Genomic DNA, 22,673 nt, shown 5'->3' on the forward strand with positions numbered 1-22,673 from the left:
TTTTTATATTTTTTCACAATAGTCCTTCGCATCCTCTCTTTATTTGTCTTTCATCATTGCAAGAATGTCACTGTCCTTAAGTAAATGCCACGTACACACACGCGCACAAATCTCTGTCTGTGCTCTTTTTTCATCTATCTCTCTCTCCTACTGACACAGACACATCCAAAATATCTTTGTAACTCTTGTTTTGCGTCATGTTTTCTAACACGTGGATAACCAATACCTTAGTTTCAGACCAAAGAGGCAGACAAAACAACCAAAACTGTGATTTGGCGGTATACTTGAATTCTCTGTTTGACCTGTGAAACCACGCAATGAAAATATTGCACTTAAGCAGTGTGATCTCTGGGTACAGCTTTGCTCGCTCTTTGAGGAATTTACTAGTTTGTTGAATTTAAGGTCAGTGTTATGCACTGTCCTTGTGCTTATATAAGCGCAAAGTTTCAAAAGTTTCCATCGATGACCCCCGTGTCAAGTCTGAAGCACTTGTCCCTGTAGTTTGCTTTCTTAACCACATGTCTATCATAACAGAATGGCTGCTTGGTTGTGGAAATATTTCCAAGTCACCTTGCACCGGTGCATTAACCCATCAAGGAATGGATGTGGGCCCCTGTGGGTTTTCCATTTTCTGGCATTGTTGTTAGTTGCAGATAAAAATTTTACACTGACAATAAAATCATTTGAATTCATTTCATTTTTTTGTCAGTTCCATATGATCAGAATTCAGTGAATGTCAAACATTTCCAAAATAATTTCCTAACTGAAATGTATACTCATTTGCCACTATGTTAGGTACACGTATTAAGCTGCTCATTAACACAAATATCTAATCAGTCAATCATATGGCAGCAATTTGCATTTAGGCAAATTTCTGTATGATCACGACGTCCTGCTGAAGTTTAAACTGGTCATCAAAATTGTGAGATCCAGGCCTTGAAAGCAGAGGTCAAACGTGAATGGCAAGACTGCTACAAGCAAGGAAACCAACAGTAATTCAGATGACCACTTGCTGCAACCAGGTTATGCAGTAGAACAGAGGTCCCCAACCCCCGGGCCTCGGACCAGTACCGGTCCGTGAGTCATTTGGTACCGGGCCGCGAGAGTTGAGGCTCAGGTGTGAAATGTATGGTTTTCAGGGTTTTTATCGGTTTTCAGCGTTATTTTGTTATCGTTTTTATCGTTAACTCGGTTTTCCTGGGTCTTTTCACGTGTGTTATGAATAAATCTTTTTTTTTTCGGTACCGGTACTAGTTTTATTTTGTTGTATTTATCCGCGACACCTTAAAGGCCGGTCCGTGAAAATATTGTCGGGCATAAACCGGTCCGTGGCGCAAAAAACTTGGGGACCGCTGCAGTAGAACATCACTGAATGCATAACACATTAGTCCTTGATGCAGACGGGCTAGAATAAGAGAATACCACACTGCGTACCACTCCTGTCAGCCAAGAACAGCAAATTCAGTTTGCACAGGATCCCTTAAATTGGACAGCAGAAGATTGAAAAACACTGCTGGTCTGAGCAGACTCGATTTCTGCTGCGTTATTCGGATGGTAGGGCCAGAATTTTTGGTAATCAACATGAAAGTATGGATGCATCCTGCCTTAAATCGGCAGGCTGGTGGTGTAATGGTGTGGGAAATATTTTCTTGGCAGACTTTGGGCCTCTTAGTACTAATTGAGTATTGTTGCTGAGCACAGCCATCCCATTATGGCCATATTGTTCGCATCTTCTGACGGTTTCTTCCAACAGCTCAAATAATCTCAAACTGCTTTCTTTGAAATGTAGTGGAACGGCACATTCCCATCATGGATGAGCAGCTGGCAAATCTGCAGCAACTATGTGACCAAATTCTCAAAAGAATGTTGTTAAATCTTTGCCATTAATAATTAAGGCAGGTCTGAAGGCAATATTTGCAAGGTGTACCTAATAAAGGGTCCAGTGAGTGTATGTATTTCCCATCTCTCTGTCTTAGTGGTGTTATTTGCTGTTGTGGACTGAGCTTATTTCTCAAACACAAGTGTCACATCTTTGTATCTATTTTTATACATAGGTAGACTTTTTTAAAAATCATGATACAGAGATCATCTGCACAATCCTTACACTCGCAGTAACCCACTGATAACAGTGTACTGTGTGTACAATGGATGAGGTGGATAATAGTCCATGTATATTTGAAAGAGCTTGAGCGACAGACAGATGAAAAAGGAACAGAAGAGAAGAAGATTTCGTGTCTATGTGTATGTGTTTTTGGCAGTAAATCAGTATGCTAATGAGGCATGGTCTGTAATCCTCTTACAGCTAATCTCACTCAATCCCTCCAGTCCAGGCCTGGGCACTGCTCTCACACACCCAGGCATGCCTGAGTGAATACAACAGACACACACACATAGAGACTCGGTGCTTGCTCATACAACTTCTCAAAACACACAAAACCTATTTCACAAAAATAGTGACTTTGACAGAAAGATAATGAAATTTTTATAGAAAGACTTGAATGCTCATAATGCCACGGATTTTATGTGAGCACCGTTCTTTCACAGTCGCTCAGTGTTTCCTCAACAGCACTGTTTGAACCACAGAGAGACCAGTACTGTCCTTTTCCAGGCTCATCTTAGCCCTCTTTTTTTGATAGCGTGTTGTAAAGGCCAAGGTGAACTTTGCTATTCAGACGGAGGATGCTGGTCTGCAGCATGAATACTGATTACCTGCGCACGTCAAAGGTAGTTGTGTATGTAATTGTGCAGGCCCACGTTCTGCCAATTCTCCCTTACTTTGCAGAGAGACATCACAAGCCATGTGGTCCGAGAACTGTTTTTCTTAGTGTTGCCATAGCGATGCGGCAAAAGGTCACTCGGCGATGTTCTCAACTAAGACCTTGTGTATGTGCATGCATGTGTACTTCAGTGCAGCAGATTGCATTTGGCAGCAGACACCAAAAGAATGTTCAGGATGGGGCAGCTGCGCCAACCAGAGAAGACAGCACTGCGCGTGTGTGTCTGTTTGTGTGTGCACGCTCGTGTCTGAAAGCAATATCTGCTGATACTTGCACAAAAAACGTCACAGAGGAATTTCTAACACAGCCACTCATGCTCGGCGTGCCTGGATCGTTGCATGTGTGTCACTATTAACCCATATCTGATATGTGATTCAATATATTACAGTGGGATTAGAGCTTAAGTATTCTCAATAAGGGGTTACACACACACACACACACACACACACACACACACACACACACACACACACACACACACACACACACACACACACATACATACACACACACACACACACACACACACACTCTGATATACTAAGAGCTTGGCTTCTCAACACCAGGGGGCTGACAAGGTGTTCTTCTCTGTGTGGTGAATTCTGCTGCATACCTAGTACTCAATATGCATAGCACATCACCCTCCTAAACTTTCTCTCTGTCTTTCATAGTGTCTTCCTCTTATTCCCCATCTCCCTTTCTCCATTACCTCCTTCTTTCCGCTTTCCCTCAGCCTTCCCTTTTTTCCTCTTTACCCCAGACTTCTCTTCACATCACCACCCTTTAGGTGCTGTCTTCCCCTCCTTGTCTCTGTCTCCCTGTCTATCTCATCTATGTCTCCTTCTAACCCATCTGCCCTCACAAAATACCGCTTTGCTGCTGTGTACTAGCATTTCCCTCTATTTCTTCTTTCCTGCTGTGTTCAGCCCTTGCTCTATGCTAGTATCGCACAATATATCCACTTACTCTGACTCTGTGTACCATATCAAATTTGAACGTAATGTTGACACACATTTTACAGATCCTTTTTTGACTCTTTTTGTCATCTTCCTACCCCCTTTTTCCTCCTCTGTGCAGCTATGAAAGAGCTCTCGCCCCCTCCTCTGAATCTGCGGCGTCTCTACACCGAGACAATGGAATGGGAGCCAGTGTTGATCATCATCTCTCCAGGGGCAGACCCTTCCCAGGAGCTCGCAGAACTAGCAGCCGAAACTGTTGGCAGGGACAATTATCATGAGGTAGCGAATAACAGCATAAAATGGTAGAAGTCGCAGCAGATTAACAAGTGCAGGTGGATTTTTTCTTAACATAACAGCAAGATCACAACTATAGAATCTAGCCCATTCAATTTAGTCTAGCCTAGAATCTAGTGATATACTACACACCTTAAAGGGGAAAACAGAGGGTGCTACAATTTGGTGAATGTCCTGTTGCTAAATAGTTCTTGACATATGTTTATTTGGCATATAAGTCTGAGAAAAGATGCTATTACACAGCTGAAGTAATACAATGGGGTTATTATCACAATTTAAAAGCCGAAACTTAGCAAAATCTCAGCGATAATCTCACTTGGTGCCTAACTTATGAGTTATTACAGTGTAGCATTCAAGTTTCATACCACTTTCTCTGTTTCTCACTCACCCCTCCATCTCTCCCCCCACTTCTCCTGTTCTCCCTTTCTGTGTAGATCTCCATGGGTCAGGGGCAGGCTGATGTAGCCTTAGCTACACTCAGAGAATGCTCCCGAAATGGAGACTGGCTTTGCCTGAAAAACCTTCACCTTGTCACCGCATGGCTACCCCTCCTGGAAAAAGTGAGTACTCTGTCTCAGTGAGTTTTTGTCTGTGTTAGTGCCAGAGGATCAGCCGTTATCTTTTATCTGTGTATATGTGCCTGAGTGAGGGTTTTGTTTTTGTATTTTGAACTATTTTTTGGGTTAATAATGGTTGAACAATAGAACCTGAAAAAGGGTGTTTTTGATGAATGAGTTAGTCTGAATAGATTATTTATTCATGGATATGAACTTGTGTCAGTCGACAGCTGGACTTTATTAAATAGCTCTGCATTAATTGTAAAATGATATTACATTACATCAACGTGTGTGTGTGTGTAGTGGGGGGGGGTGTAATTGTAATAATCCAGCAGAGGAAAGATATCAAGTCCAAAACTAATATAATAACTACACAAGACTTCCAAAGTAAGTTTAAGAAGTAGTCCAATAGAGAGTCCATGGAGGAAATCCAATAAAATAAGTCCCACAGTAGTGATGCGCGAATCATGAACGAATCGTTCAATACTCGAGAATCACTTTACTGACTCGTGAATCATGATTCACAAGCCCAACTGACTCACTGACTCATCCCTGTTGCTGTTAGCAGCAACATATCTAGCTTATAATTAAAATTGTGGAGAAAAACACAACATCCAGTATCTTAACAAAAACATTTCTGCTCTGAACTGGAAGAAAAAACCCTGAGTAGAAGCTCACATCAAGACAATAGCTCCTCGGTTCACAGTAGCATCGCTCTGCTAACATGCTAACAGCACATTTGAGCTACTCACCCCCTCCTTTCCTGTGCTGAATCGTAGGGTAAGCAAATCACTCAGGACTCGCTCACCCCCTCCCTCCTGTGCTGAATCATAGAGCCAGCGAATCACTCAGGACTCACTAACCCCCTCCCTCCTGTGCTGAATCGTAAGCGTAAGGGAATCACTCAGGACTCACTAACCCCCTCCCTCCTGTGCTGAATCATAGAGCCAGCGAATCACTCAGGACTCGCTAACCCCCTCCCTCCTGTGCTGAATCATAGAGCGAACGAATCACTCACTCACTCACTCACTCACCCCCTCCCTCCTGGCTCACAGCTTCTTCTTCTTCTTGGTTGGCAACCAATATTAAGGCGCATTACCGCCCCCTGGCTCACAGCTCAGTGGACATTTAGATGAGAAAATATATATTTGACACATTTAAGGAAAATACTAATAAAATAAAAATAAACAAAATAAATGTTCCCTTTAGAATTTTTTTTGCTCTATAAAATAGTTGTTTTCTTTTAGAATCACTCATCTTAGCAGTAGGCATTCACTGGTCAACTGACTCAGTGAATCAAATGACTCAAAAAACCCGATTCACTTTGGTGAGTGACTCATTAAAACTCGATTCAGTAAAAAGAATCAAATTTACCATCACTATCCCACAGACTGCATCCAACAAAGTGAGTCCACAAAATAGTTTCAGTAGAACACGCCCAGTTAGAAGACACCCCTAATATATCTTTTTTGACTCCACATTGTAAGATGGCATTGGAGTTAAAAGGGAAGATCAGTGTTAAAGAGTCATGTGGAAGACATGTATTAAAAGTGTGTTTGTAATTACTTATTTCACTCCAGCTTGTAAGTGTTTATCTGTAATATTACAAGACTGCTACATACAAAAACAAAGCCACGAACGCATTCTGCTGGTTGCCCAAATTTCCATATCTAAAATTACCTTCTGTCCTTTGTCTCTACACATACACATTTTGTATTCTGCCTGCCCACAATAGACTCTTTGGTGTTGTTTATGCCGCTGTGTTTCTACATTTGTCTTTCTGGACATTTACGTGTGTGTGTCTATGTGTATATGTGTTTGGATCTTGCTTTAAGTATGTGTGGATTTGTGTGGAATTATCATGTTGTGATGTCTTGTATATTTCAATTTCAGGGAAGATGGGCTTTTATGTTACAATAAATAGGATTCTTTTGTGTCGTGCACATTTTTGGTTGTTTCTTTCTTTCTTTTTTTTCCCGGGGTTCAGTTTCATTTTTTGTTGCTGTAGCAGGCCGCATCTTTCAGATGCCAAAAAAGGCGATAATGGGAAGCAAAGCCCAAAGCAGACAGTTTCAAAGTTTAACTGGTTTATTGACTCAAGGAGAGAAGATGTCATTGTGGAGAGATCCAGGAGACTGAGCAGGTTAGTCACTGGGAGAGGAGTAATTTGTAAGTCTGGGAATGATTGGTTTTAGTTAGAGGAGGTTGGGCAGGCAGGCAGGTGACTTGAGACATGGACTTCTTCAGTGAAGTTGAACAGACCAGCTTGATGGAAACAGGTAAGTTGCACTGAGCAGGGATCCACTCTTTGGCCACTCGGGAAGTACTGAAAAGCAAGAAAACAAGAATATTACACTAGAAAATCTGCGAGAATGCAGGAGAGCCATAAAAAAGCCTGATTACCACTCTGAAGAGGCAGACAATCTGGTGGACTCTGAGTGCTGGAACCGGTCCTTAAGTAGTGGTTGTTGATGACAGTGTTGAGCAACAGGTGACCAAACCGAAGAGTGGGACTCCGACTCTCCTCCTGCCTAACCCAACAGGGACTCACAGAGAGTTAGAAGACCAGAACAGTGCAGGACGATAACGGTACCATATTGAGAGGAACCACTTCATGCTGTGATTACCCCCCTTGCCTGTGTTTGTTTGTGCATAGCCCTCACCTGTATACATGTGCCTGTGTGCGTGCCTTGGAGATAGCCAAGAGATCCCACCTGTCAGCTCTGCGCCCCCCTCCTGAGTGTGATTTAAACCATGGCTTATTACAGCTCTCCTCTACTTCTTCTCCTAATATTTCATTTTGCATTAATCTGCCTGTTTTTCTGTATTTGTTTCCAACTCTATTCCCCAGCCATCTTCTCACCAGATTTTCACACCCTTCCTTAAATTTTACAAGTATAACTCTTTCTTTCCGTCTCTCTCTTTCTCTCGCTGTTTCATTGTCTCCCTCTTTGCGCAGCTACCGATGTAGTCGGGGCCTCAGCACTCGAGCTTGAAATGAAAAGCTGACGCAACGTGGGGAACGAGGGAGGCAAGGAGCGTAGGAAAGAATGGAGAAACTGAGGATGAAAATAGAAAAAAACAGGGAAAATGAACTGAACCGCAACATTCTACCAAGAGAGGGGGTGTGTTTTAGTATACGCTTCAGTTTCTGTAGCTTCGTCCTTTTGCTTACCGTTTCTCCCGCTCTATGTTTTCCAGCTTCTTTTTTTGCCCATGTGTCTCTCTGGTGTTTCCTTTCTTCACTAAAGCAGTTGGCCATTTAAAGAGATGGAAATAGAGGTGGAGAGACGGCAGAGAAGAGTGGTCAGTGTTCATAATCTGAGTTGGCAGGGCAGATGTCTTCTCATTGCTGTCCACTCATATTCTTCCACTTGCACTATTTCCTGTCTCATTTTTTACATCACTCACTCCATCTGTCTACTTATGGATCCTTCCCTCACTCTTGTAATCAATTTGCTTCCATCTGTATTATTGCAGTATGAGGAAACAATGGCAAAATTTGATCCACACTTTTTATGATAAATCAGATACCGCCAGTGGTTTCAGAATATCTGCTGTGATGTAATTAGTAACTGATCGAAATATGATATCTGTGTCTTTACAAGGATAATTCTTATCACTGGTGTGCTGATTCAGAGCCTATTTAGTTTATCTATTTGTGCATGAGTGGTTTGGCTTTCACACTCTGGACAGTGTGGATATATTCCAACAAAGGGAGATTTTGATTTGTGAATACTAAAATAGATTTATGCTCTCTCTGGCGTCTTCCTGCTCCTGCTCCTGCTTTCTATCTACACATCTACACATTTTCTTTTCCTCGTTGTTTTCTTCTTGGTCTTACACCATCCTGCAACACTATAATTTGTTCCAGTGGAATTCTGATTGACAACACTTCAGACAGACATACGTGTAGACACATTTACGCAATACACACACACATACAATGGGAGACATCAAGTATTTCTTCAAGGGACGTCAGTTCTTGTGGTCTTTGATTTTTTTGGGATCATGTGAGCTGCCATGAGGATGACTTGAGCTCTAAATGATGCAGAAACACATTGATTACAGTTTGACTGTGTGTGTGTGTGTGAGAGAGAGTGTGTGTCTGTGCTTGTATGTGCGTACCCAATCAGATGACACAAGACCCTAAGGTGCCAGCAGGCTATTTTTAACCATGAGTCTTTGAGAAAAATAGAAAGAGATGGGGAAGAAATGTAAAGGGGAGATGTGAAAGAAAGAAAGCTAGAAATTGAGAGAGTAATGGAGTCAGGAGAAAAAAAGATGCTGAAAGAAGAAAAAGTGAATGTGAAGTGAAGTGAAGTGAATGGGTTTGTCATTGTGGAGAATTTATCACAGTGCAATGGTTCTAAAAGAGAAACAATTATATAAAAAGACAGACAGAAAACTGAAAGGATGAAATGTATTTACTTGAAGTATACTGTGCATAAGGCTAGTTTAATTAGTCTAATTTCCCTACATGCAGCACCTTGCAAAAGTCTCGAGGCACCTCTCATTTCTTTATATTTTGCTAGGAAAATGGGTGCAGTAATTTTTGAAATGTGCAGACACACAATATAAAAGCTCAGTATTTGGTATGACCACCTTTATTCTGTAGCACAGCCTGAACTATTTTAGGCAGGCTTTCTTGTAATTTCTTTAAGTAGTCTTCAGGAATAGCTCTCCAGGCTTCTTGAAGGACATTCAAAGCTCTTCTTTGGATGTTGGCTGCCTTTTGTTCCGTTCTCTGTCAAGATCATTCCATACTGCTTCCATAGTCTTAAATTCTGAACTCTGGGGAGGCCAATACATGTGTGATCATGTACCAGTGTGTGTTTTTCTATCCAGGTATGATGCATCTTTAAGATCCTGTGTCAGATCTTTGCTTGTTTTTTTTTCATATTTCTTAAGGACATAACTTTCAGATCCTATCTGTGTGCTGTACATGTAGATCTTTTAGGCCAACCATCACTTCTCTGGTCCTCTGCTCTTCCAGTTTCCTCTCTTTTTATTTATTTATTTATTAACCTTGGCACACCATACCAACCTGTTTAAGGACACACAGCACACCAGGCTGGTATATGCCAAGTTTTCAGCTAATAGCTCTTTTGGAATCACAGTGTTTTATGCCTGTCAAACTGTGTTTTAGGCACTTTTCAAATATTCAGCCAAAGAAATTGAAAGTAATGAGTTTTTTCAACAACGTTTTGTGCCAAAAGATACAATTTAACATAGGTTCTGTGCTAAGTTATTTTTTGCATAGACACAACACTGATGCATTTCTTGAGTTAGGTGCCTTTTTTAGACTCTTACACTCGTTTCATCAAACCACTGAGTAAGGTTTATAGTTTGAAATATTTAAGATTTGCAGACCTATGTGGGTTGGGAAGCCGTGGTACTGGATACGTGGTCTGGTGTCATGTCATAAAACTCAGATTTCAGCTTTGATTTATTGGCATATATATTAATCTATTTAATGTGCACACTCTTTTTCCTCTGTAGGAGCTAAATGTGCTACGGCCCAAAGCAGGCTTCCGTCTTTGGCTGACAGCAGAAGTTCACCCCAGATTTCCCCCCATTCTGCTGCAGTCCAGCCTTAAGATCACTTATGAGGTATGCACACAAATACACATCCAGTACCATAAGTTTGGTGTTTTGACTCATTGCGCAAATTAGAGCTGTTCCGACACATTTTTGCAGGCATTCTGTACACATGCTTACATATCCTTATACTTACCTACCACTTTATACAGTATCTCAAATCATCCTTGGATGTGGGTGCCTGTAAACAGAATTTATCTACGTGTATTTTCCCTACTCCATATAATACGCCGAGAGATACAGAAGCCTGCAGTTTGTGTGTTAGTGATGCTGCTTTAGTGCTCAGTGTGTTTCTGATGGGAGTTGTGCTGGTGGGGTTAGCTGCTTCAGCAGCCAAGCATGCTGCATGAACTTCCTGTCTGTTTCACTATTTTTCATCTTTTCTTTTTCTTCACAAACACTTGGAAAAATCTGTTAGTTTACTTGTGTTTATACACATTATGAACACAGTCTGGCTTACTGCAATACAAAATGTCTCAGCTCCAGGATAAGTGTGAACATTAATGTCTAAAGCTATAAACTGATATATGTATGTAGTATTTATTTAAATGGGTATGTGCATATGGATTTGCTTTTTGGGGGGGGGGTTGTTTGGTTAGGATTGTAGAGAGGAGAACTGGTTGATTGGTGCTACACCTAAACAAATATATGTAATCTGCTGATTTGGTAACTCATCCAGTGCATTGATCAACTTTGGCAAATTGTGTGCACGCCTTACTGGCAGTGTGCATTGTCAAAACCCCCAGATGGTGTACAAGATCTTCAGCTAAGCTGTTAATGTTTGAACAAAGTCGATGTATACTGATTGGTTTTAACTTAAATGGGCCATATTGTTGGCAGAGGAATGAAATATTCAGAGAACTGTTTAGAGGAACAATATGTGTTGCATCATGTGGCAGATGCTGCAGCTAAATTATACCAAAACATTTATATCATTTATATTCCGTAGTTATGTGCACATGTAGTAGTTCTGTGTATAGTCTAGCCTGTTCGTGCAAGAGTACCAAAGTACTCTGTGTCACGAAGCTTCTGTCCCAGTCCTTCCTGTGGTAAATTATACGTTCAACACTGTCGAACTAAAGAATTATTTTTATATTAAATTTAGCTTTCTGGTGATTTAATGGGCTACAAATACCTTACCTAACAGTTAATCAGTGCAGAAAGGATTTTCAGCCTTCCTGCTATGATTTTTTTTCAGTGTCTCGCAGTTGTCAGACATTGCCAGATTTTTGCTACAGTCATAAGTAATTTTTTTTGTAATTAATGAAGCTCTTCAAAAACACTTTGGCTCAAATGTTTTCCGGCCCCATGTTAGCTAAAGTTCTAAATACAAAACAAACAAACAACTAAACAAAAACTCGAATGCGTCTTCTTTATTTCTTAACAGCACATTGTCGTGAATGCATTTGTTCAAAATATTTATGTGTTTGGAGCTTAGAATCTTCTTTTATGTTTGCTATTTGATCTTTGAATTTATATGTGAATAATGTGCAGGATTACCACCTTTCACATTTTCACTTTTCCTCCTCCAACATCTTTCTTTCACAATTCCAGGATCCTCCTGGATTAAAGAAGAATTTGCTGAGGACATATGAGTCCTGGACTCCAGAGCAGATCAGTAAAGGTTGTGTCTCTTCTCTGGAGTTGATACCTCAGAGTAGATTATACATCTCTGAACTCATCATGTGTCAGCCTTTTGACATAGCTGAAAAGTAGACCTAATGCTTAAATTATAAATATTTTTTTTGTTGTTTCCTGTCTTGTAAGTGACAGTTCACTTTCTTTGATTATAATAAAAGTGTTCTCGCACTAGTATAATCACTGTTTTTGATATCACTGCCTATTAGCTTTAGCAGCTTGTCATGTGAACCAGAATCACAGCTTCTGTGTTGTGACGTCGTGACTGATTGTGTGCAGGAGGTGTTCTGGCCAGAGCCCAGTCTCTTTTCTGTCTGGGTTGGTTCCACGCCGTCTGTCAAGAGAGACGAAACTACATCCCACAGGTAAAATACTTAAACAAATAACGTAATCATAGTTCTTTATAATCATTATGTGAGTGAGTACTCCAACCTTGTCATTGTTACTACGCACACAGCACATTTTCAGATTCCAAATCATTTGAAAATGATTTGTCCCTCTGATAAGAGAGGGTGTCTAACCCATTTAATCAAGGCGTATAAAATGATTAGGCAACTTTAAAGAGGCTCTTCAGTTCAGAACTGAATGAGAACTGAAACATCTAAACAAACTTGAAGAAGTTCAGTTTCCTTCTTTTTTCAAGCTTTTAAGGACTACCATTACCTGGATGACTGAGAACCTACTCAGACACTGGACAATTAAACATATTTGTTGTGAATAGTCGACATGGTTCCAAACTATATAAAAGATAATTAACCTGATGGATGGGCCTGTAGCTGTATTAATGATTGATAAAGGATGTCACATTAGAGAGGTGGTGAAAGGTTGCTGCTGTAGGTTTCTAAAATTTAGGATGACCAAAATTCATTCCCAGACCTATCAGTATCTGGAAAATACCTTTTCCAAATAGTGGTTTAGGATAAAGCCCAGTATTCAAGGAAGCCATGAAATGATGGTTAATTTAAGACAGACTTCAAACAACAAGAAACATTACAAATTATAAAAGAGAAAAAAAGAAATGCAACACAGCTATAAAAAGAATCTTTAAACACATTTTGATGTAGAAATGTTTTTCAAGAAGGGATTTAAAGCAAGTCACTGACTCTGCAAGCTTTATCTCCGCAGGCAGGTGGTTCCAAAGATGAAGGGTCACCTTTAGATTAAATCCTTGACTTTGGCACAGCCAGAAGGTACCCACCTGAGGGTCCAAGGCTCCAAACCAGCTTATATTGAATCAGCATCATTGCTGTGTAGTTTTTGGGCACAATAAATCAGTAAAATCTTGAAATCAATTGTAAAACATACGGAGGTGATGCCATCTGTGGGACAGTGATTTTACATTAGATTCCAAAATGCATGTTCAGTGGGTTTGTAGTACTGAAGAGCATACAGTGGGAGAAATAACTATCTGATTCCCTGCTGAATTTGTAGGTTTGAACATGAATGAACATTTAAAATTTGTAAACCTAAAATTAATGTGAAATATAAACCTACAAAAACAAAAGAAAAAAAACAGAAAAAAGCATGACAGCTCTGTTGGGCAAGCACACAAGCTGATTCTCTGTGTGTGTGTGGGTGTGTGCATGGCTGTGTGCATGTACCCATGCATGTGTAAATGTTTACATCCAGCCAATATAAGCCTTTGTAGTAACCCGGTCTGCTGGCCAACACAATGAGTTTGGTCAATAAACCCCACACTGGTGAGGCACCTGATGCTTGTCATGCATACTCCTTATAGAGCAACGTGTGTACTATTTCTAATATAAAAGACAGTGGAATATGTAATACTTTTGATGTTGGTGGCCAGTCTTACGAAGGAAATTAAATTGTCTCAACTGTGTCTTGACTCATGGCACGTAGTGGAAGTAGAGCTTTTTTTAGTCCATGTGGGTTCAGAATGTGTAACGTACGGTATATAAAAGCATTTAAACAGTATTGAAGTAGGAACACTTGCTGGATTTGATTCCTTTGAGGTGCTCTTGGAAATGGATACATATAAGCCTAAAAGTCATCAAGGTTCCCAAAAGAAATCCAGCAAACTCCCTGATAAAGGCTAGAAAGCTCAAATGCCCAAACTTGAGATTTTTTCGGTTAAAAATGACCATGGCATGAGAATAAAGGCATCTGAAATATTATTTAAAAGCAAGTGCTTAGAGGTATTTATCAGTATTTTATTGTTTAAATAATTTCTGTAATCACCATTTCTATAGAGAAAATCTGGCTGTTTATTTTCTCAGTTTCAGTTTTGATGTATTGAGGTCATTCCATATCAGTTCATCAAACCCCTCCAAATGACGATCTCTGAGTTGCCTTAAAACATCTTAAGGAAAGATACACTTATTAATGATAATTATACAAAATTTCAGAGCCTCAGGTCAAAAATAGGAAAATGAGAGAGAACGCTATCCCAAATTTTGGATGTAATATTAATAGAAACTTGCATTTTGTAAAAACATTCTGGAAATGTCACACTGAAGATGGACGGAAGTATGTTTTATCTCATAATCAAGCTTTAATATCTGTGAAATAATTTACCTGATGTGGACTGTGTTTTTTTAAATGTTATTTGTCTTGTGTATGAGAAGCTGTAAATTAAAAAAAAAAAAAAAACTCCCCACCCAGCCTACCTGCAACACACAGGTTTCCACAGGCCTTCAAATCTGCTGTCAGAGGCTGGATATGCAAATATTCTGTAGACTTAAAGCATCCATCATTATATGTTAACCTGAGACACTCCTGAGAGTTTATATTCATACAATCATGTACCTTAAATATTTGAAGGACCTAGCTCAAGGAGGTTTCTTTTTAGATATTTGAATTTTAAAATGCCCCCCCAAAAACAGCTTTAAAACATGTGTAAAAACAACAATAAAAATGTATTTAATTCTTGTTTTCATTTCATGTATTAAACCAGAGTTGAAGGTTTAAAATGTCTGCATGAGTGAATGCAGAAATAACCCATAAAAGTAGCTTTCTTAAAGTGACAGCCTGACATTCACTGCTACCTCACACAGCTTCTGACCAGGTGTGCGGGGGAGACAAAGTAAGCATGTTCTTGCTCTTTTCTTAATGCAGCATTGTGACTTTTGTACCTTTTTGATATGTACAGCTGAGTACAAAATTCTAACAGGAAAAACCGAAGGTGTGTATTATTATGCTTGTTCCTTTCAAATCCTAACGAAACAAGATCCACTGAAAATCAGTCTTGGCTGATTCTTACCTTTTCATGTTTCCTCATGTGTCCTTAGGAACCAATCAACTAAAAAAAGCTTCTTAACTTTAGAAGTGCTGGTTTGTTTGACATTAAGCAATCTGAGTACATTCTAATGAAATGTAAAGATATAGACTTCAACAAATTTAAGAAGATGTCATTTATGTGTCAATATATGGTACTTGATGCATTTCTCAAATTTAGGAAACAATCACAGAATACCTCGTCTGTGAGCATTCCCCTTTCTTTAAATTCCATTTTCCTTTCCGGCCCCGTGATATTTGTTTTAGCCTCTCTGTCTGCAGTTGTCTTGTCTGTCTTTTGCTGTTTTTATCTCTCTCATTCTCTTTCTTGCTCAGTCACTGAATCTCTGGTAAGTGTTTTCATTTGAGATGGTAATGTTGTTTCTCATCCAAGAACATGATCACCTAATTACTGAAACAGTCACAGCGCCTCTTGTCCACTCCACCATCACTCATTTCCTTCTTGCTTCATCTACTGTTCTTCTTCCCCATCTCATTTATTCTCTTGTTTTCATCCTCTTTACATGCCACTGCAAAAAGTATTTCTTTTAAAAAGAAAAGGCAGTAGAATTAAAATGAAGCAAAGCGGACAGGCTTCTATTTCCAAGGTTGTGTATATTCCTAATGAAAGGGAATCGGTAAAGTTACGTGTGTGTGCGTGTGTGTATGAATGATTAACATTTGGCCAAAGGACAGCAAGCTGACTGGTTAGCTATGTCTGGTAAATTACTGATTTTATAGCACACTTTCTGAAGTGCTTACAGTCAGTAAGCTCAAATATAACCCATACATTAAATGAAATATTGGCTCAATAAGCAGCCTTTGCTTAATACAAAAGCCTACAAACTTGTGAATGTTGACACTTATACTGTAAGCGAATTTATTAGGCGCTGCGAAACGTGTCCCACCAAAGTTTTTGAACACACATTCAGGCACACAATTGCTGGACGAACAACATACACTTAATCACTGAAAGATGCCCACACAGTTTTCTTCCACCTCTCACCTCATCCAACTACAGTGGGCAGTTTACAACAGGTGATTGAGTGAAGTGAAGTAAACAAAAAAAAAAAAAAATTTAATGTTTTTTTTGTTTGTTTTTTGGTTTTACAGAAATGGTCAGTGCTGTGAAAATGTGTATTTTATCGACTTATTAAACTTTGTACTTTCAGTTTCATCTGGATTTTAAATTCCAATGGAATTTTGGATCTGAATAAAGCCCAGAGGTTTTTTTTGTCACTTTTCATTTGTCATTTCTGTACTGACTTGTACGCTTATCTCTGATTTATCTGCAGGGCTGGACAAAGTTCTATGAGTTTTCCTTGTCAGACCTTCGTGCTGGCTTTGAGATTATCGACAGGCTTTTTGAAGGTAGGACGACTGATGAAATGTGTAAATTCAGCAGAAAGCTCTGCATTTTTGTCTGCACATGGTAATCTCTTGTTTCTTTGATTGCCTTTTATGAACGTGTTTCTTTGACCACCACTTATGAAAAAGCATAACCTGGGCAATTCAGCATTCGCATCTTTGTGTTATTTACCTTCTGTGTGGACCCCGCTTTTTATTTGTGTATTTATATGTCTCGATATCTCTAAGGTGGTAAACAATTTCAGTGGGAGTTTGTCCATGGTCTGTTGGAGAATGCTATCTATGGAGGACGTATTGACAACCCGTCTGACCTCCGCATCTTGCGCTCCTACCTTGAGCAGTTCTTTTCCGCACGTCTCCTTTCGTCCTCCCTCTCTGCTGGACAGAGAAAAAGCAGAGGAGGATTCTTTCCACCTCAGATCAGCCTCCCAAACTCTTGTGCCATATTGGTAGGTTACTGGGAACACTCACTATGTAACACCTAGTTGTACATATACTTATTATTAAGAAATATATGTGCATTACAAATATATGTATCTTTAGGCTTAAGGTGAAAGTCTATATAGTTTGTATACATCTTGATGAGCGCAGTGGCAAAGAAGCAAAAATGGTTGATTAGATTCACTAGTTGGGGTTTGTGTTTAAGTTCTGTCTGGTGTTAGCTTCATTTTCACTTGGTTTATAAAGTAGCCACTACAAATAAATGTCAGCAATAACTCGCAAGTACGTGGTTATGTGGTTCTGTTTTTCTGCTGCTTTGCTTTCTGTTTATATTTTCTTTGCCAGATGTTAGTTCATTCCACAGAATCACTGAGAGGTCATTTGTTTAAAAAACAATCAATATGGAAATCTATCATTTGAATTGTCAGTCTTTTGCTAGAATTCAGCAGTCAGCAGTGAGTGATGAGGGAGATCAGTTTAGTAATTTAGGCTTTTAAAGCCCTATTCAAAGCAAATATATGTTGTTAAAAAACCTGCATCAAACTGTTACAAACAACACACCCTAATAAGCTCAGTATTGCATTATTAATCCCATACACCCACACAGAAATCTAACAAGCATGCCACAAGATTTCACTTTTAAATTTAATAACGCGTTGCTTAGAAATGGAAAAATGTCTTTTGTCTTAAAGCCATGATATAAATTGGCAGCATGCTTTAATTTGCTCTCTCTTTATATGGGTGTGTGTCCATGTGTGACCTGTATGGGTCTGCGTGTCTTCCCAGGACTACCGCAGAGTAATAGAGAATCTCCCAGAGGATGACAGGCCAGCATTCTTTGGTCTGCCTGCCAACATAGAGAGATCCTCCCAGAGAATCGTCAGCTCCCAGGTGCACCCACACACAGCAGTCTGCCTATTCACACAAGCACATGCGCTCACATCGCCTGTAGCTCACATCAGTCTCGCATGTATACAGATGAGAAATGAAAAGAAAATCAACTCAAATTGTCTTAGTGAGGTGTTGGGTCAACATGTGTCACTAGAGCAGCTTCAGTGCGCCTTGGCACTGATCCCACAAGTCAGTGGAACTCCACTGGAGGGATGGAGCAGCAATCCTGGCAGTGCTGGCATAGACTCCACATGATAAGCCATGTTATCTCAGCGTGATTTGACAGTGTTCCAAAGAGCTCCTTGTGATGTCAGGAATACTTGGCTTTTTCCACTTTTTCAAGTGTCGCCATAAATGTACAGTTGAGGTCAGGTGACTGTCAAAAAGTCACAATCATTGAAGTCAGTCCTCCTCTTTGATCTTCAAGCAGAAGGTGCCAAGCTTTGAGGTTAGGGTCTTTATTCTGCTGCAGTATATATCCTTCTCTACAGAGAAGCAAAGCAGAAGGTGTAACGTAGTATGGAAAAATAGAGTTCAGGGCAGTCTGGTTAAAGATGCCCCTTCTCTCACTGCTATCTGTCGGGCGTTTGTGTCTTGAGTACATATGTCTGTTTTCCAATCATCCAATGACAAATACCGCCTTTGCCCACTGGCTAGATTTTTTAATCTATTCTACATGTACTTTAACAGAATTTTACCAGTATTCGGGTGGACAAATATACTCGCTTTATTCACATGTATTTTTATTATTATTGCAACATTCCAAAACAATGACAACGACTGAGAATATTCTCCAGGAAAGACTCAAAAGTACTGCATGCTCATAGATATGCCCAGTACACTTAAGCACATACAGTACTCGCACGTAATGTAACTACCTGCAAGCTGTAACTACTCATTTAGCTATGGTTGTTGAAAGTTTGTTGCATGTAGAATTACGCAGATGTCTCAGTTGAAACCTATCCAGCATAGTCTGCTTTTGGCCTAGGAGACGAGGGATCTGGGTATTTGAGACTCAGTGTACTATGGCGGTAACTTTCACATTGACAGTAAATACAAAAACTTTTGTTCTTGTCAAGGGAACAATTCATTAAGAATTAAAAATGTTTAATATTTCATTAATAGTTAGTTTGTAAACACTATCAGGATGTTATTATAAGTTGCAACTGACATTTATAAAACTTTATACATTCATTACACAGTATTTATTAAACATTAACTGACTGGATATTATAAAGTTGAAACTTGTATTTATGATACATAAACTAATTGCATAAATTATAACACTGATAATATTTTTTTCCTAATTTTGTAAATCATAATTTCATTGTTACTTTAACAGTACAATAAGTTTTACTAACAGTTTAACATACATTGAATTTAATTATTGCAAAGTGTTATCGATTTATTAGAAATAATCTAATTGCTACATTTGCCAAAATCCTTAAAGATATAAGTGTAATATAAAAACAAATGAGTCGAGAAACCATTAATGACATGAAAAATTATTATTTTAAAACTGCACTATTTTTAAGACAATTATAAGACATATGTAATATCATGTCATGCAAATTAAACCCAAAACCTTAAAATCTCAAAATAACATTTTTCACAATATGATGATTTTTGCATGTAGTTATCATTTTAAGGCACATTTGATAACATCAGAAAGTTGACGTTTATCATCCAAACAACTATATGGCAATATTTCATATATATTGCATCAGATAAGATTGATGTGTATCTGTGTTAGCTCTTACTTTGAGCTATATAAGCAAACTCTGCAAAAGCTGCACTCAATCTGTTTTGTTCACTTAGGACAATAAACCGAAGCAACTTGAGGGTTTCTGATAACATTTCAGCCATAAATACATTTACCACTACTTCACAGATATTGAGTCTGACAGTTTGTATAGATGATTGTAGCTGATTAAAATGGATGTTGGTGTTTTTCAGCCTATGGAGCTTTGAGCAAAATCTGCATAGTGAGTTGAATCTGCCAAGTACTTTCTTCCTTTATAGGGAATGTGTGAATGGTGTGTATGTGTGAATGTGTTTAATGGTTTATGGTCACTGCAGATTCTGATGTAATACAGTGTAACACAGTCTCACATAAACACACAATATGTTTTATTTCAGTGTTATAATTTTGTGTGTGTGTTAGTGTGAGTTTGAGAGAGATGAAAATCTTAAAAGACAGAAGCAGGATATAGACTGAAGGTTGCATGGCTGCATTGTTCACTGACTGTGACCATATCGTTTGAATTTTGCAATATTTGCATCTAATAATACAAACAATATAGTCTGTGTAATATATGAATCTGTGTGTGGTGTTTGGATAGGACCTGTCTTTGGTGTTTACTTTACACATTCAGGTAATTATTTTTCTCAGGCTGAGACTTATTGATTTTTATTCTTTTATAGATTTTCTGTGAAGCACAAAGAAAAATATGTTTTGATTTGATTCTGCCACTTGTGATATTGTGCAAATGTCGAAATGGTAGAAAGGTTGACCTGTAATACATGTGAAGGAAGCTGCATAAGAGCCAGTTGTTTTTGAGGAACTGGCCTGGACTTTGGCCAGATGCTATAAATCTATAAGAGAAAACAAAATCCAAGATCTTTTTAACCCTAAAGGAAAGATGAAATAGTATAAATGTGCCACACACAACACAATTAAACCTTGCTTCTTGCATCCACTAGAGAAAGGGTTTGTTTTTTTTGACAATGGCATGTTTGTTATCATTGTCATTTGTGCAGAAAATAACATGTATATGTCTTTCCATTGTTTTACATTCAAGCCTGGTATCGTTGTTGAGAATTAATTTTTGAAAATAAAGATGCTTTAGTGTAAATTGGATGAGTAACCAAAACATGAGCACATATAAGGATTCATTTTTTTTAAAGAACCAAATCATTGTTTTCATAAGAACAAACTGCTGATAGAACCAGAGCAAAAATGAAATGAAAATGGAATACGTGACATTGCGATGACATTACAATGAGCTCGTTTTGCTGCGTTTTTCTGTTTGTACAAGGTGTGATCTTATGTGGCTCATCTCACATTCAAGATCATCTTCTGGGGCATATCCAGAGAGCTTTCAGCTGTTTTTAGATTGCTCCTGCCACCTTCTGTTTTATGCCCTCTGTGATTTTACCACTGACATCAAACTTAGAGCTAGCATCATCTTCTCATTTAAACTGACCCAAATTTCATGTGAAGGATCGTCACTGACTGTGACCAAGTAGTTTTCTGTTGAAGAGTTTGCAGTTTACAAGCTCAAAGGCAGCATTCAGTTGAACCCCAGGATGAGACTGTCAGTGTAAAGATCTACTGTATCGTCCTGAGACGTCTGAAGGAGAACATTCAGATGATCTGAACTGTGTGTGCCAGCGTGTTATCTTGTGCCCCTTAGAGTCCACTGAAAATACTGAAGATTTTAGGCCACCGGTGTCTGAGATGATGACTTTCAATATGAAATTGGCCACATTTACATCAGGTAAAGTCTCAGTCACACAGGTCTGGAGATGGTCAACATTGTGTTAGGGACAAATGTATATTTCCTGACCAGTTGGCGACTGGTTGCTGGCTGTCACTAGGAGAAATTCGCTGCACCAAAGATCTCCTCATAATTGCTTTGATCGGTAGCAGTTTTGTTTTGTTTTATTTTGTGACTGCCAATAACCTCCAGAAACCACTTGCCAATCAGTTGGGAAATACACATTTTTCCCTAGTAACTGTTAGTTGGATATCTTGTGATTTTAAGTGATTCCACACTGCAGGAGTTTACAAGCGAAAGATCCATTAATTCCAGGAGAAGACACAAATCCTTCTGGACTCGGTTGAGTAAGGACATCCAGCATTTAAAAAAAAATCTGTCAAATCAAACATGTGGAGCTACCCACTGTGGCGAAATCTTGTGAATAAGTGAACAGCTGAAAGTAGCTGCTTCTTCTTTTTTTTATGTCTTCTGATTGTAATTATCCTCAGTGAGCACACTTCAACCACACACAACCTTTACAGACTGTAAGGACAGTCCCCATGTGGGTTTTAATACAATTAAATTCACTCATAGTGTGGTCTGCTGATCACTGGAACCACCAACCTAGTTTAATTCATACGACTCCCACAAGACCATTTATGTGAGTCTGTTACTGTGTCTCTTTCCCCACCTATCTCCCCCATATGTCATTGTCTCCCATCCTGGTGTCATTTGTCACTGTCACTTTCATGTTCTCTCTTTTTCTCTCCCTTTTCCCCAAAATGTGTGCCTTCTTTACTCTCACTGTATGTGGGTTCTGCTGTTAACCACATACACTGAAGAGGTCCTGGGGAAAAGTCTGCAGTTTTCATGGAAACCATTAAATATAAATGTCTAATCTTACCAATTACCTGACACGAGCCCTAAATGTCTTTTGAAATGTCTTTACAAAAGGCTTGAGGTATGATTTCCTGCATTCATAGTTTTTATGCACAATATCAAAGATAAGCACTTTGGATAGAACTTGCATGTAAAAATGTATCATTGTACCATTACAACTAAAATAACAGGAAAAAAAGACATTAAATGCGGAGAGATTTTTTTTCTCCAAACCTTACATATACACAAAAGCTCTCTCGTATACTGCTTCTGTTCATTTCTGATTATATATTTAGATATAATGACATCTGTGCCTTCTGTGGCATCTGTGATTTTCACTCTGTTATGCTCAATTTATCAATCAGCTTGACTTATTAACAACCCTAAACTACAATACTATGTTATACTGAAATAAAGTGAAAAACTGAGTAAATTGAATACATACAATAAAGTTGTATAATGTCCTTGGAAGTTGTCCAGTAACTTTGTATCCCCAGACGATTATGGCAGAAATTTCAGCTCATTAAAATCTTGATTATCTTAATATATTTA

At 38.9% G+C, this 22,673-nt stretch overlaps 1 protein-coding gene and 1 long non-coding RNA gene across 4 annotated transcripts in view; one reads left to right on the forward strand and one right to left on the reverse strand.

Annotated features, from left to right (window-relative positions):
- dync2h1 (dynein cytoplasmic 2 heavy chain 1) overlaps positions 1-22,673 on the forward strand; it is a 115,907-nt gene that overhangs the window by 72,161 nt on the left and 21,073 nt on the right. For all 3 annotated transcript variants that reach the window (XM_025898120.1, XM_005474647.4, XM_005474648.4), the window contains 8 exons: positions 3,855-4,015; positions 4,465-4,590; positions 10,090-10,200; positions 11,743-11,812; positions 12,106-12,191; positions 16,356-16,431; positions 16,657-16,877; positions 17,656-17,760. In XM_025898120.1, the coding sequence (XP_025753905.1) occupies positions 3,855-4,015; positions 4,465-4,590; positions 10,090-10,200; positions 11,743-11,812; positions 12,106-12,191; positions 16,356-16,431; positions 16,657-16,877; positions 17,656-17,760 (956 nt within the window). The remainder of the gene's footprint in view (positions 1-3,854; positions 4,016-4,464; positions 4,591-10,089; positions 10,201-11,742; positions 11,813-12,105; positions 12,192-16,355; positions 16,432-16,656; positions 16,878-17,655; positions 17,761-22,673) is intronic.
- LOC112842125 (uncharacterized) lies at positions 6,713-7,695 on the reverse strand. Its single transcript, XR_003213782.1, has 3 exons — positions 7,251-7,695; positions 6,991-7,118; positions 6,713-6,913 (listed from the first exon to the last, which is right to left on the reverse strand). It is a non-coding gene; the product is annotated as an uncharacterized LOC112842125 (long non-coding RNA).

This window comes from Oreochromis niloticus, linkage group LG14 (genome assembly GCF_001858045.2).
Source record: "Oreochromis niloticus isolate F11D_XX linkage group LG14, O_niloticus_UMD_NMBU, whole genome shotgun sequence".
Lineage (NCBI taxonomy): Eukaryota > Metazoa > Chordata > Actinopteri > Cichliformes > Cichlidae > Oreochromis > Oreochromis niloticus.